Source organism: Anneissia japonica, unplaced genomic scaffold, assembly GCF_011630105.1.
Source record: "Anneissia japonica isolate Jap-2015-1 unplaced genomic scaffold, ASM1163010v1 scaffold904_len716149_cov161, whole genome shotgun sequence".
Taxonomy (NCBI): Eukaryota; Metazoa; Echinodermata; class Crinoidea; order Comatulida; family Comatulidae; genus Anneissia; species Anneissia japonica.
The window spans coordinates 464,887-477,328 of NW_022683714.1; the positions used below are offsets into that span (position 1 = coordinate 464,887).

The 12,442-nt window shown below is 36.6% G+C and overlaps 1 protein-coding gene across 1 annotated transcript in view; it reads left to right on the top strand.

Annotated features, from left to right (window-relative positions):
* Window positions 1-2,060: 2,060 nt before the first annotated feature.
* LOC117101053 (ATP synthase subunit delta, mitochondrial-like) overlaps window positions 2,061-12,442 on the top strand; it is a gene marked incomplete in the record, with an annotated part of 12,072 nt that continues 1,690 nt past the window's right edge. The window contains 3 exon segments of the mRNA XM_033240921.1: window positions 2,061-2,246; window positions 5,675-5,828; window positions 10,859-10,947. Of these exon segments, the coding sequence (XP_033096812.1) occupies window positions 2,103-2,246; window positions 5,675-5,828; window positions 10,859-10,947 (387 nt within the window).

Here is a 12,442-nt window from a genome sequence, read left to right on the forward strand (position 1 = left end):
ATTTCACACTGAAGGGTGTGTACGACATCAGTAATGTTATATCAATTCCAAGAATGTTTAAGGTTATATCGGTTGATGAGGAATTTATTGATTAGGCCTATAACAGCAAATTGCATCAATTTATTTTGCAAAAACAAGGTTTCCAGCTTCAGATAACAATAACAATAACAATAACAATAATAATAATAATAATAATAATAATAATAATAACAACATACAATCCTCATTTCCGGGTAAGTAATTTATCATACCCACCCTACCCCACCCCACTCCCCATATAGAAAACAATACGACATAGGGTTTATAACATGTGTGTTTGAAACTAAATATAAGCATTTTCGGCATGGTTGTATTTATTACAAACACATTCTTTCACCATCTATACACATTAAGGCCCTTCTTTTAGGTTAAAATGATCTATCTTAAATTTTGTCTTTCTTGAGTTTGGGACTATTATGTGTTTTAACTTAAAAGGATAAAACTTAAAAAATGCGCGCCAAGCGCGCAAAATATTTTTGTGTTTTTAATTCTAATTTCGTCGGAATTGATGAAAACTATCTCAAATATGCAATTTATAGAGGAAATTGTCCTACCGTATCAAGAAATGCGCGCAAAGAATTTGAGAATTTTAGGCACTTTCTGAGGATGCATTTGTCAAGAAGTAGAGAAAGATTTCCAAAGATGGATATTTTCCCCTTGTCCCCCTGTGTTTTTAATTCTAATTTCGTTGGAATTGATCAAAACTCCCTAAAATGTGCAATTTTTAGAGGAAATTGGGCCATGTTAATAAGAAATGCGCGCAAAATTTGAGGTTTTTAGGCACTTTCAGGGGATGAAAGGGCATTTATAAAGGGGGGGGGGTGTGGGGAAGATTTTTCAAAGATAGATATTTTCTCCTTGTCCCCCAGTGGTTACGCCATCGGGCAGCATAGATCAAAGGAGTTATGACAGTTTTTGAAGTGGAGAAGGGGTTGCATGGGTGTTGTGAGTCTGGTCATTATGATATCTTCCTTTTTATTCGTCTTTATTTTTCTCTTCTCTTTTTCTTTCCCTCTTTTTCTCTTTCCCTCCCTCTCCCCTCTTTCTTTTCTCTTATTACCCAGCCCGGTACGGCGACTTGGTCGGCACGGTAATAACCGTCAGGGGAGGGGCAGTTTTCCCCCTGCCCCACCCCCCGCGCCTGTTACGACACTGGCTAACACGCCAATCATCCCCCCCAATGAAAAATATTTTTCTACGCCACTGAGCCTATGGATCTAAATTAAAGAGACTGAGCCCCACAGAAGAAGTTAGTTACAATTTATCAACAAAGACAAATAAAATAAATAAATAATGAATAAATATGAATCATACTGTACCACCAATAGTATTTTTAGTATTATCCCCATTTTAACTAATAGAAGAAATCGGTGCTAAATTTTGCCTTTTTTTTTTTTTTTAAATAGCTACCGTAGTTATTTCAATCTCCCTCTCCCATAGGCATATTAACGATTTAAAATTCATTTTGATGGCTTGGGGCCACTCCTACCACAGCAAATACAGGTTTAGGCCTATTATATTAATATGTCACACCATATTTTTTGACATTTCAGCCTGATGCATATTTTTTTTTTTTTCACTAAGGCAAACCACCAGTGGAGATTGCAGATTACAGAGCCCCTGTTAGTAGTTGAAGCCTTTCTAATACTGTAATGGAAGATTCATTCAGAATGTAGGCTATATCAGTCATTTATTCATACACAGTGGCGTATCTAGTGGGAAGAGGGGTGGGAGCACGCCCCTCCAAAATTACTCCCCCTCCCCCCACCCAAAAAAAAAATCATGGTCAATAGTTAAAAATCACCTAAAAAATCATCTTATTTTGCGAATTAAATTCAGCACCCCCATTTCAAGACTTCTAGCTAGATACGCCACTGTCCATTATTCTTAAAATTTCCGCACCTATCAACCCCAACCAAATGGAAGAATCAAATTGCGAAGATTTTACGAAAAAAAAATGTTACTAGGGTAGCGCGACAGTATTATCTGATCTGCTGTATTGAGGGCGCACTTCACTATCACGCCGCCATTTTTTTCAGAAGGTTTTGCAGCAAGCGTGAAAAATGTCGTTCCTTCGGAATTGTAGCCGGCTTCTTAGACCATGCATTAACTCTCCTCATAATAAAATAGTAAGGGGGTATGCTGAGGAGGCTGCTGCCGCAATACCTGCAGGACAAATGGCATTTACATTTGGTTGCCCTTCAAAGGTATGTTTTTTGTTCTACAAGGTATCCAACCGGTTGTGTGCGGGTAGGCCGGCCCTAGCTAGGGCCTAGCTCGGCTCTGCCCAGGACCTTTAAAGTAATAGCTAGGCCTAGGCCTAGTTTGGCTTAGCCTAGGCTAGCCTAGAGCTAGGATAAAGATGCCTTCTGACTGGCGTATTATGTATTATGGCGTAAATATAGTTTCACATTAATTCAATAGAGCTGGAGTTGGAGCTGGTATCATTTGAAAGAGTATTATTACAGAATTAAATTGGTACCAACAAGATCATCATTTATCTGTCAAATATCATTATTAATTATTATTACAGACCTATTAATTAGGCCTGTGCCTAATTTTGGTCCTTCAAATCCTATTGTAGTATTTATCGCCTATATATAGGCCTATATACTGTGATATAAAAGGTACCGAGTGAAGCTTCTTACCTTATCCAATGGGATATCTTGCTTCGAGGCGATAATAATACTCCAATATATAAACGAACACACAGTAGTACCCACAGCGCAGGCAATTATACTCCTGTGTAGACTCGGACACCAGATAAACAATCCTGTGATAGGGTTAATGATGCGTCTTGCATGAAGTCCAGTGTACGAGTGAGTAATCTCACCAGGTACCCCTGGTCGGCTGTGCAGCACACCCGGCTGTGGGTTATGCAGATGAGCTGACCTTGAGGTCATGTCCTCCTGCGTAGATCGGGGATACGAACGTACGGGGGTCGTCACTACACTATGTAAACAATGAAGAAGTATGTGACCTTGTTCTTGAAAATCGTACACAAAATGCTCTAACGCGACTGTGTGTATATAAAAACATGTTGTCATGTGCGATCAGGCAAGACCAGACATGCATGACCGCTAACGCTGGACTGCACGAACAGATTTTGGCAATTTCCATTCACAACACACTTTTTATTTTTAGTCAAAAACTAGGTTTTGGTGTTCAGATTATCTAAATTTTACACCCAGTTGTAGATAAATATATAAACTATTAACACAATAAACTGGTTTCAGAACAAAATATACTCAACTTCTTTAAAAAAAAATTGAATGTTTTTGACAACTCAAAGTTTCGGCAATAAATTCTTTCACTTCCCGAAGTCAGAAAAAACTGATTTGATGACTTGGTGAAAGAGGAATATGTGAACTACGTCATCACTATTTTCAGGTCACTGGGAAAAAATAAATACGACCTCTGTAGCAAAAACAATAGAAGGCTGTTGCAACAGTCGAGTCGCTGGCAAAAATGATAGCGCTGCCACGATATCGCGCTCGCAACGGGTGATAGTCACGTACCTACTTACAGAGATAGGGCCTAGGCTAGGCCGGATGCCAGTCAATTCAAGCAGATGTCAGTTCAAGCGTATGCCAGTTCGAGCAGATGCATTTAGTGCAAACTACAACAAGGGCGAATTTATGGTCGCCCTATTTTTGTATTTGTTTTATATGCAAAAAATGCTCTATGCACTAAAGTTCTGAAATGTTTTGGTACTTTTTGATAATTATTCCATGTTTAAATTACAGTCTTGGCAAATCCGACTAAAAGATGGCCGCTAGAAAGCACTTAGGCCCTATATTTTAAAACTATAGAATTTTGCAGGTAGAATTCACGGTTTTTGTCTCCAGTTAGTTGAATTACGGTATAGTGTTGTAACAGTATTTGTAGATTTACGCCTATATTTGTAAATGGGAGCAACTGTAAATGTAATTTTTATTCACCATAGAAGTTTAAATTATAATTATGTATATGGTATCAGAAGGTTCACAAATCATTGGTGTAAAACAGTGTGACACAGGGGAGGATCCAGTGACATGTTAGGGGGCACGGAGAAGCATGTGCCCCCTCGTCTTGAAACTAAATTTTAAAAATGTCAATGCATAATGTTATGTGCTACTCACTTCACTATTTTGAAACTGTTGTGCCCCCACCCCACCGTTTGAAAAATTCTGGATTCTCCAGCCCCTGTGACTAGTCTATCAACAGCACAGTAATAGACATCAGCAGTTTTGTGCGCATTGGCCTATCTTGAATGTGTGACCATATTCATGAACTTGGGATGCAGAGTGTTAATAGATTACATACAAAGATAACACATGTATTACAAAAAGTTAATTAAATTTTGAACATTCTAAACATATCACCACTAAGTTTTTTGAAGGTGGGAATCCCATCTTCCAAATCGTAAATTATCAGAGAATATCGTCCGAGTGTTTGCTTTTTTTGTAATACCCAATCAGAGGCCAGGAAAAGGCCCCATGCGACCCCAATTTTTGTCCCGATATGGTAACACTTTCCTGTTCGTGATTTTGACAAGCACCCTCACATGGATCTGCTCCTAGCTACAGTACCTATTTATTAGGCCTAGCCTACTAAGCCAGGGAGCTAGTACTGTAGTTTAGCTACAGTAGTTAGGCTAGCCTGGCCTAACTAGGCCTAGTTACTAAATGTATAATTAATACCTACCGTAAAACCTTGAATTGAAGCCCAGTGGGCTTAATGTCGCAAATTGAAGCCTCCTCTTTAGCTTGCAAAATTAGTCTCGAAAAGAAAATTAGCCTCGAAAGATAACATGCTTCTTTTCGAGATAGTACAGTACATACTGTACACTGTAAATATGAATTTCAAAAAAGAAAATAGATTCAAAACATGCTTGGTTTATACAGTAGTTTAGGTGATTTAATGCCAGTTATGTATACTCCATGATACTTATTGATGTTTAATACAGTGGCCTTATATATTGTTTTATACTGTACAGTAGTACAAATTCAGAAAATGTACAGCATTAATTTTGAAAAGAAGCTCTTTACTCTGCAAAAGTAGCCTCGAAAAGTAGCCTGATTCAAAGTTAACAAATATAAAAAAGAGGAAGCCCAGGGCATCAATTTGAGGTTTTATGGTATATACAGTATATTATTTTATTAACATTGGCAATTAATGTTATGGGGTTATGATTAATGAATTTGAGGTTAATAATAGTATGACCTCCAAATCAAGATGGTGCTGGACCTCTTTGGCCACAAAGTTTGGTTGCAATTTATGTTTTCAGTCAATTTGATTCATGGCTTGACCATTAAATAATCCTAGGCTATACTAATATCAATAATGATAATATAATAAATATGTGTATTGACTTTAAACTAATGAAAAGACTGGGAAAGGCAAACAACATTATTATGTCAATTCCACAAGTGGAAGCCAAAGCCAGGGAGGCATAATATTAACATACAAGAAATAAGTGTAATTTTAAGTTTAAACAAACTTAAAATTCTCACTGGTACTGATGAATATGATAAGCCTATGCACCATAGGCATATTTATTTGTAAATTAAAGGATGGTGAATATTTTAAAAACAGATGGCATTCATCAAGATTTATACTATGATTGAAATTTGTTCTTACGTTTTTTATGCAGATTTTCTATAAGGCAGCAAATGTGAAACAAATTGATGTTCCCTCTACTACAGGCAGCTTTGGCATATTAGCGCAGCATGTCCCAGCACTTGCAGTGCTAAAACCAGGTCTTCTGTCAGTCCATGAAGAAAATGGGGACATTACAAAATTCTTTGGTAAGTAGAGCAGAAGAACATGTTATGAAAAATTACATCTCAGGGCTCAGTGCCCCCCTCCCTACCCAACCCCTAAACTTTTCAGAATTTATCAAATTAATTGATAAAAAAAAAGTAAAATTATAATTTAATTTCAGTCATCTAGAGGTGCCAAAAACAGGCCCGTAGCGTGGGGGGTGGTGGGTTAAGGGGTTACGTCGAACCGCCCAAAAACTGGAGAAGGTCCACATTTAAAAACGAAAAATTGATATTCGTAGATGTATTTACAATGTTCTCCAGAGTATCGGAGATCATACAAGCCAGAAGTATTTCAAGACGGCATTTCTTAAGCTTTCCTAGGTAACAATATTGCGTTATTGTTATTTAATGGTTTCCAAATGGTCCACTTTCCACTGAAACGAACCTCCCACAAATTAAGTCATACTACAGGCCTGCAAAAATCATAAATTTTCTTTACTTGGCCCAACCATCGTGGGGATGAGGTGGTTTAGACCCTCTATTTGTGGAAGTACCTTTCTGTGCCTCCTCTATTTCAAATTCCTGGATCCGCCACTGGGGCTGTTACAAAGTCCTTTGCAGTCAACTGATATAATGAGATATGTAGGCTTTTTCATCAATTGGCAACATCGGTCATCTCCGCATCCGCTGCTTCTAATCCTTAATGTTGAATTTAATACAAAATCATTATCATGCCATTGTCTGAGCTACTAGTCTCTTTGTGTTTCTCTTGTGTGATTTCATTACTGTGGCGAATCTGTCTGACTTTTGTTACAAAGGTAATGTAATAATAATAATAATAATAATAGTGTAGTTTTATATAGCGCACATATCCATCTAATGTAAGGTGCTCAGGGCGCTTGATATGTGGACTAGGAACTCGATCAATGACTTTCTTCGCCCCTAAGGGTCCCTTCGTGTCTGTGCTATCAGCAACTCTCATCGTCCACCACAGGGGCTGTCTGTTCCAGTACACCGGGATATCGTCCTACTCGTCTCGAAGAATGTACTGGGTTTTTTTATAGTGCACACAAGCCATTGTATACACTGGGCCTATGGTTTATATTCCTTTATCCGAGAAGACTTGTTCTACCACTAGAACCATAGGCAAGCGTGCCGTTCGAACCAGCGCCAATATTACGGCTATAGCTTGCGGCACCCCTGCTAACCGCTCAGCCATTCGACTCACTATAGATGTGTACTATACTGTAGATGTGTATTCCATGTGCCGGGGGACCAGTGGCACACTAGCGCTATATAAATGTTCTATTCCCCTGGTATTCAAACTTTTTAAGCTAGGGGGCCAGTTCCGATTTGTTGAGACCAGCGACGGGCCGACATAAAACTTGTACTTTAATTTTTTTTTATAGCGGTGAATTGGAAGTAGAAGCGGCTAGGGAACAAATAGGGGAAAATACCACCTCAGCCCCACACCATGGTTTGGGGTGAGGCAAGAAAATTTATGATTATGGTACCTCTAGATGGTCGGAAATGTCACTCTCAGACTAATTTGAATTTAGTTTCTTTTATTCTCTTTTCTTTCTTTTGAAAAAAAAAAACAATTTAAAAAAAGAAAAAAAAACGCAGAAAAAATTTAAAAAAAAAACCTGCACTCTAGATTTTCCTACCAAGCCACTAGAAATTTTCCTACCACAAAAATATCCACTCACCAGTGGTTGGTACTGGGGTGAGCACATTTTTAACATACTGTAGATACCTCTACCTTTTTGGAAATTTCACTTTCAAACTCAAAAGTAAGTTTTCAAAGCAGTGTTTTCAACAGAATAGCATACCTCGAGCCTGCTGGTGCCGCAAATAGTTAGACATGGTAATTTTTGGTTCCTTCCTGTAGCGCCTTGAGCACTACTGCAGTGGATATGTGCGCTTTGTAAATATTATTATTATTATTATTATTACATCGCATCATATCAGTGTCCCACTTAATACATTGTTCCCATTAGTCTACCCCTCCCCATGCCAGTACCCTACGCCACTCGATACAGTGAGCTACACTCAGAAAAAGCCACACTCTTGTAAACATTGTTAGAGTAGGGGTGCCTATGTGCTCTAAACAGAAAACCTTTTTGTAAAAATCGACTGGAAAATGATTTACTTTAACTTTAAGCAACGTTTTACAGGCTGGATCAAAATCTTTATCGGGCCGGGGGTTGAATATCGGGGTTCTATTCTATTCTAAATTGGCAGTAGCGCTTTACAAAATCCTGGTTAGTGGCAATAGGAATAAATTTTGATAAATACAGTATATCTCAAATTCATATGGCACCCATTCCAAACTACATTTGTCTCTCAGGTGTACACTACTGCCAAATTACACCAGAATGACCCCTCCCACTGGAATAAGTCCTGTTATCCTTGGTGTTTACACTGAATAAATCCAATCCATCAACTTGCTGTACTATTGGTTCCAAGATTATGTCCTCGTAGATTTGTTAATAATTAATACTATAATAAATGATAGAAATGTAAAATGGTGTCGGCTGACTTTATTGAACACTAAAAAATGTGTTTGATAACAAACACAAATGCATGGTGTCTTTTGATGTTTCCAGCTTATTCACCAATATCCCACTTATTGAATGCATTGAGATTGCTGTCAATTATATCACTGAAGATGAAAATTATAACATGAAATTAACTTAAAATGATTTACAGTAGAACCTCGTTTTTACGTACCCCAGTTATACGAACCCTCGGTTTTACGTTCGCCTCGTATGGACGATGACGTCATCAAAAACCCCGAAAATATTCAAAACAAACGGCCCTTTTGAGAGCAACCATAAGTAAAAAGACTATAACAATAAATTATAACAATAAACAAACCATAATGCAACGTATTTTCATTAAACAGCAACGTTGATTGAGTCTAATACCGTGTTGTTATAATCTAAAACCACGTGAACTGAGTGAGATGAACAACTACCGATGGTGCTCAAAATAATTGCTTTCTTCCTTAGCTTCGTGTGGCAAACCATGGAAGAACTCGTCTGGTCGAGTTTTCTACACGAAGCTAGGTAGACAGTTTCGTACACGAACGCTAATTGTTTGGCTCGCCCAGTGCATAGCACGTGGTTGCTGTTTCACGTACACGAACGCTAATTGGTTGGCTCGCCCAGTACAGTACAGCGCACATGGTTTTAGTTTGTCTCAACAGGTCCAGACAACACAGCTCTGTTGTTTAAAATAGGCATGAAGGGGAATTCCCAAGTTATACCTTTGTCGTAGGTAATCTTACAATATTTTCATGTTCCTTATTTTAGTTAAATAAAAGATATAAAGTGATGAATTAATACACTAGACACATGGTTTTATTTGAACACTTTATTATGACATCGTAAAGTGATGAATAAAAACACTAAACACATGGTTTTATTCGTAGGCCTAGAGGCTAGGTCTAGCCTAGGTAACATCATTCGTTCGTGCATACGTTTATTGAGCGTTACGTACGTATTAGGTCAAAGGTTACCACAAATTTAACCCAACCTCTATTTTACGAATCCCCCGATTTACGTACGCCCTCTGGTCCCGTACCGTATGTAAATTCGAGGTTCTACTGTATGTGAATTGTTCCTATTTGCCACTGCAAAAACTAATTTTATTCTCAACAATGAAATTTATGATCAAATTGGTGGGGTTTCAATGGGCTCGCCTTTGGCACCTGTTTTGGCGAATTTATTTATGGGTCACCATGAACAAACTTGGCTAACTAACTTCACCCACACACCGGGTACGTTCTACCGTCGTTATGTTGATGATATTTTCTGTATACTAAACTCAAATGATCATGCTAAAAATTTTTTTGATTATATTAACAGACAGCACTCTAACATTAAGTTCACAATGGAAAATGAAATTAATCAACGACTACCTTTTTCAGACGTTTTGCTAGATAATGGTGGGTCATTTCTGAAAACATTGGTGTATAGGAAACCTACTTTCACGGGACTCCTCACAAATTTTCTGAGCTTTACAGCGTCATCTTACAAAAACGGCCTTATTCGCACATTAATTGATAGAGTATATAAGTTAAATAATTGACTAGGTTTTCATAATGATATTAAAGTTCTTAGAACCATCTTATGTAAAAATGGTTTCCCTAATAACCTTATTGATGACAAAATTAATAGATATTAAAGTGATGCTCACGTCCTTTGTTCTGGTTCTAAAGAGACCCCTAAAGACAATAATAATGTTAATGTTAATGTTTGCTATTTTAAATTGCAATATTTACAGTTTGCACGTAATACGCAAAGCAGAATTAACAAAATTACTAGTAAATATTGTCATGGAATTGCAATTAAGCTAGCTTTTAAATCGTTCAAAATTTCTAATTCACTAGGAGTGAAGGACCCCGTTCCCGAAGTGTTCCGTGCTCATGTTGTATACAAATTTACTTGTGTGGGATGTAATTCCACGTATATTGGAGAAACCAATAGAAGACTTTCAACACGAGTGCAAGAACACTTCAGGGACAGGAATTCTCATATTTTTCAACATTTGCAGGCTTCAGAACGCTGTCGGGATCTTGCTAATGAGAGATGTTTCACCGTTCTTGACTCTGCAGATTCAGCTTATAAACTCAAAATTAAGGAAGCTTTACATATTACCTGGAACAATCCATCCCTTAATAAGCAAATTTACAACTTGAATATCACGCTCGCTGTTTGATTCTTATGTACTAATTTACATAATCCGCAGTGACGGGTGGTTGGCTACGTTTTGTGGTTTGCTTCATTAGTCGTTTTTCTAATTTGCTTATTTACATAAAATGTGTATAAAGCCATATAAGCTTTGGCAAAATTTGTCATCTTTCGCACTGATGATGAGAATCGTTTTCTCGAAACATGTTTGCTATACGATCGGGCTCAATGAGTCCGCGATCACGATTAAAGTCTATTACTTGCTTTATAAAGTGCCTTGTGGTGATTTTACTTATAAATACGAAATTTTGGTGGCATTATTTATGACTAAAAAAGCATATGAAATATATTACTCTGTTTTTTTCCCTTATATAGTAAGCAGCGGTTCAGTGACTATACATGCAGATTCTTCTGTACAGGTATTGGCAGAGGTAGCTGTCCCATTAGAAGAATTAGATCCTCAGGTATTGTTTTTGTTTAATTATGCTACTATTCTTTTTTCGAATTTGCTTTATTTTTTGTTCATATTTTATAGGTTTGTTTACTTTGGTGTAGGCAACTTTCATCACAAAATTCAAATATTTTTAAATATTTTATCTTTTTATTTGAATTGTTATTATTTGAAACAATATTTCTCTTTTTATAATTTTTTATAATCATAATTAAAATATGTAATAAAATTTATTTTTCTATTTTCAGTATTTTTTGTAAAATTTAAAATTTTGTACATTTATATTCTTACATTTTTTGTTTAATGCTTAATTATATCATTTATTATCTGTTGATTTTGTTGGGGAACCCCACTGAAACAGGCCTACCAGCTTAAAGGGTTATCCTTTGTTATCTGTTTTTTCGTTTTATCAATGTTTTTCTTATTTTTTTGTTCTACTTTTAGGTTTTGAAACGATTTTTTGTATTTATGAATTGTACAGCGATTGTGGTTTTGAATGGATAACAATAAATATTATACTATACTATCTATGAGCACATCGCACAAATTTGTTAGTGTGGACACAGCTACAGTTAATAGGACTTCCAATAAGGTCCAAAAAAAAATTATTTTTGGCCACGTTTTGGGAAAATCCTCCCAAAAAAATGGGTAGGTCGGTAGGAGAACTAAAAAGTAGAAATACACAAACAATACAACAATTTTGGATTTTATCGCGAACCAACCAGCAAAATAGGCTAAGCCATGGATCCGCTAGCCTCTTGCCAAGGCTATTCCAGCCTTATTTGCTTATAACAAAAATATTGTTTGTTGTCAAAAAAAAAAAAAAAACACTAAAAGGCCGACTCTTAGTTTTGTCAAATTTGGGTTGGTCGGGCGTGGTCAACACAAAAATTTTTTTTTTTGCCTGATATCAATCAAACTTAACAACTGACTAATTAGAACAGAACTAGGAATATGCGCGCATCTCACACACTGTTGTCTTGTGGGACCTTGGCAACAATATCCAAGGGGTGTGGCTTAGCGGAAAGGTCCTCGATTTTAATTTTGGACATTTTGGCAATTGCTTGTACAAGATATGAATTGCAAATATTTTTTTAATTATTTTTATTATTATTTTGCAATTATTTATTAGTAGAAGCAGTAGACATGAGGGCTGTGGTTGTCATGTTTGTTTTTTTATTAATCCCTTTGTGTTGTTAGTCAAGGCAATTATCTACACTGTATTCAGTGACTACCTTTGTAGGCTTAGAGCTACTAATATTTGGCTCATGCCATCCCAGATACTGTATTTGAGAAAGTAATGAGTAAAATACTGATATTTCACCACATATACAGACTTTGAACTTGCCTAAGTCGAATCAAAAATGGCATTGAAAATTTTTTTTCAACTTACATTAGGTAAACTTTGACTTACATTAGATAAAATTTGACTTGCAGATCATTATTTAATGGAAACACAATAATTTGGCATGTAAAATAAGATCGACTTATAAATTATTTGACTGTTA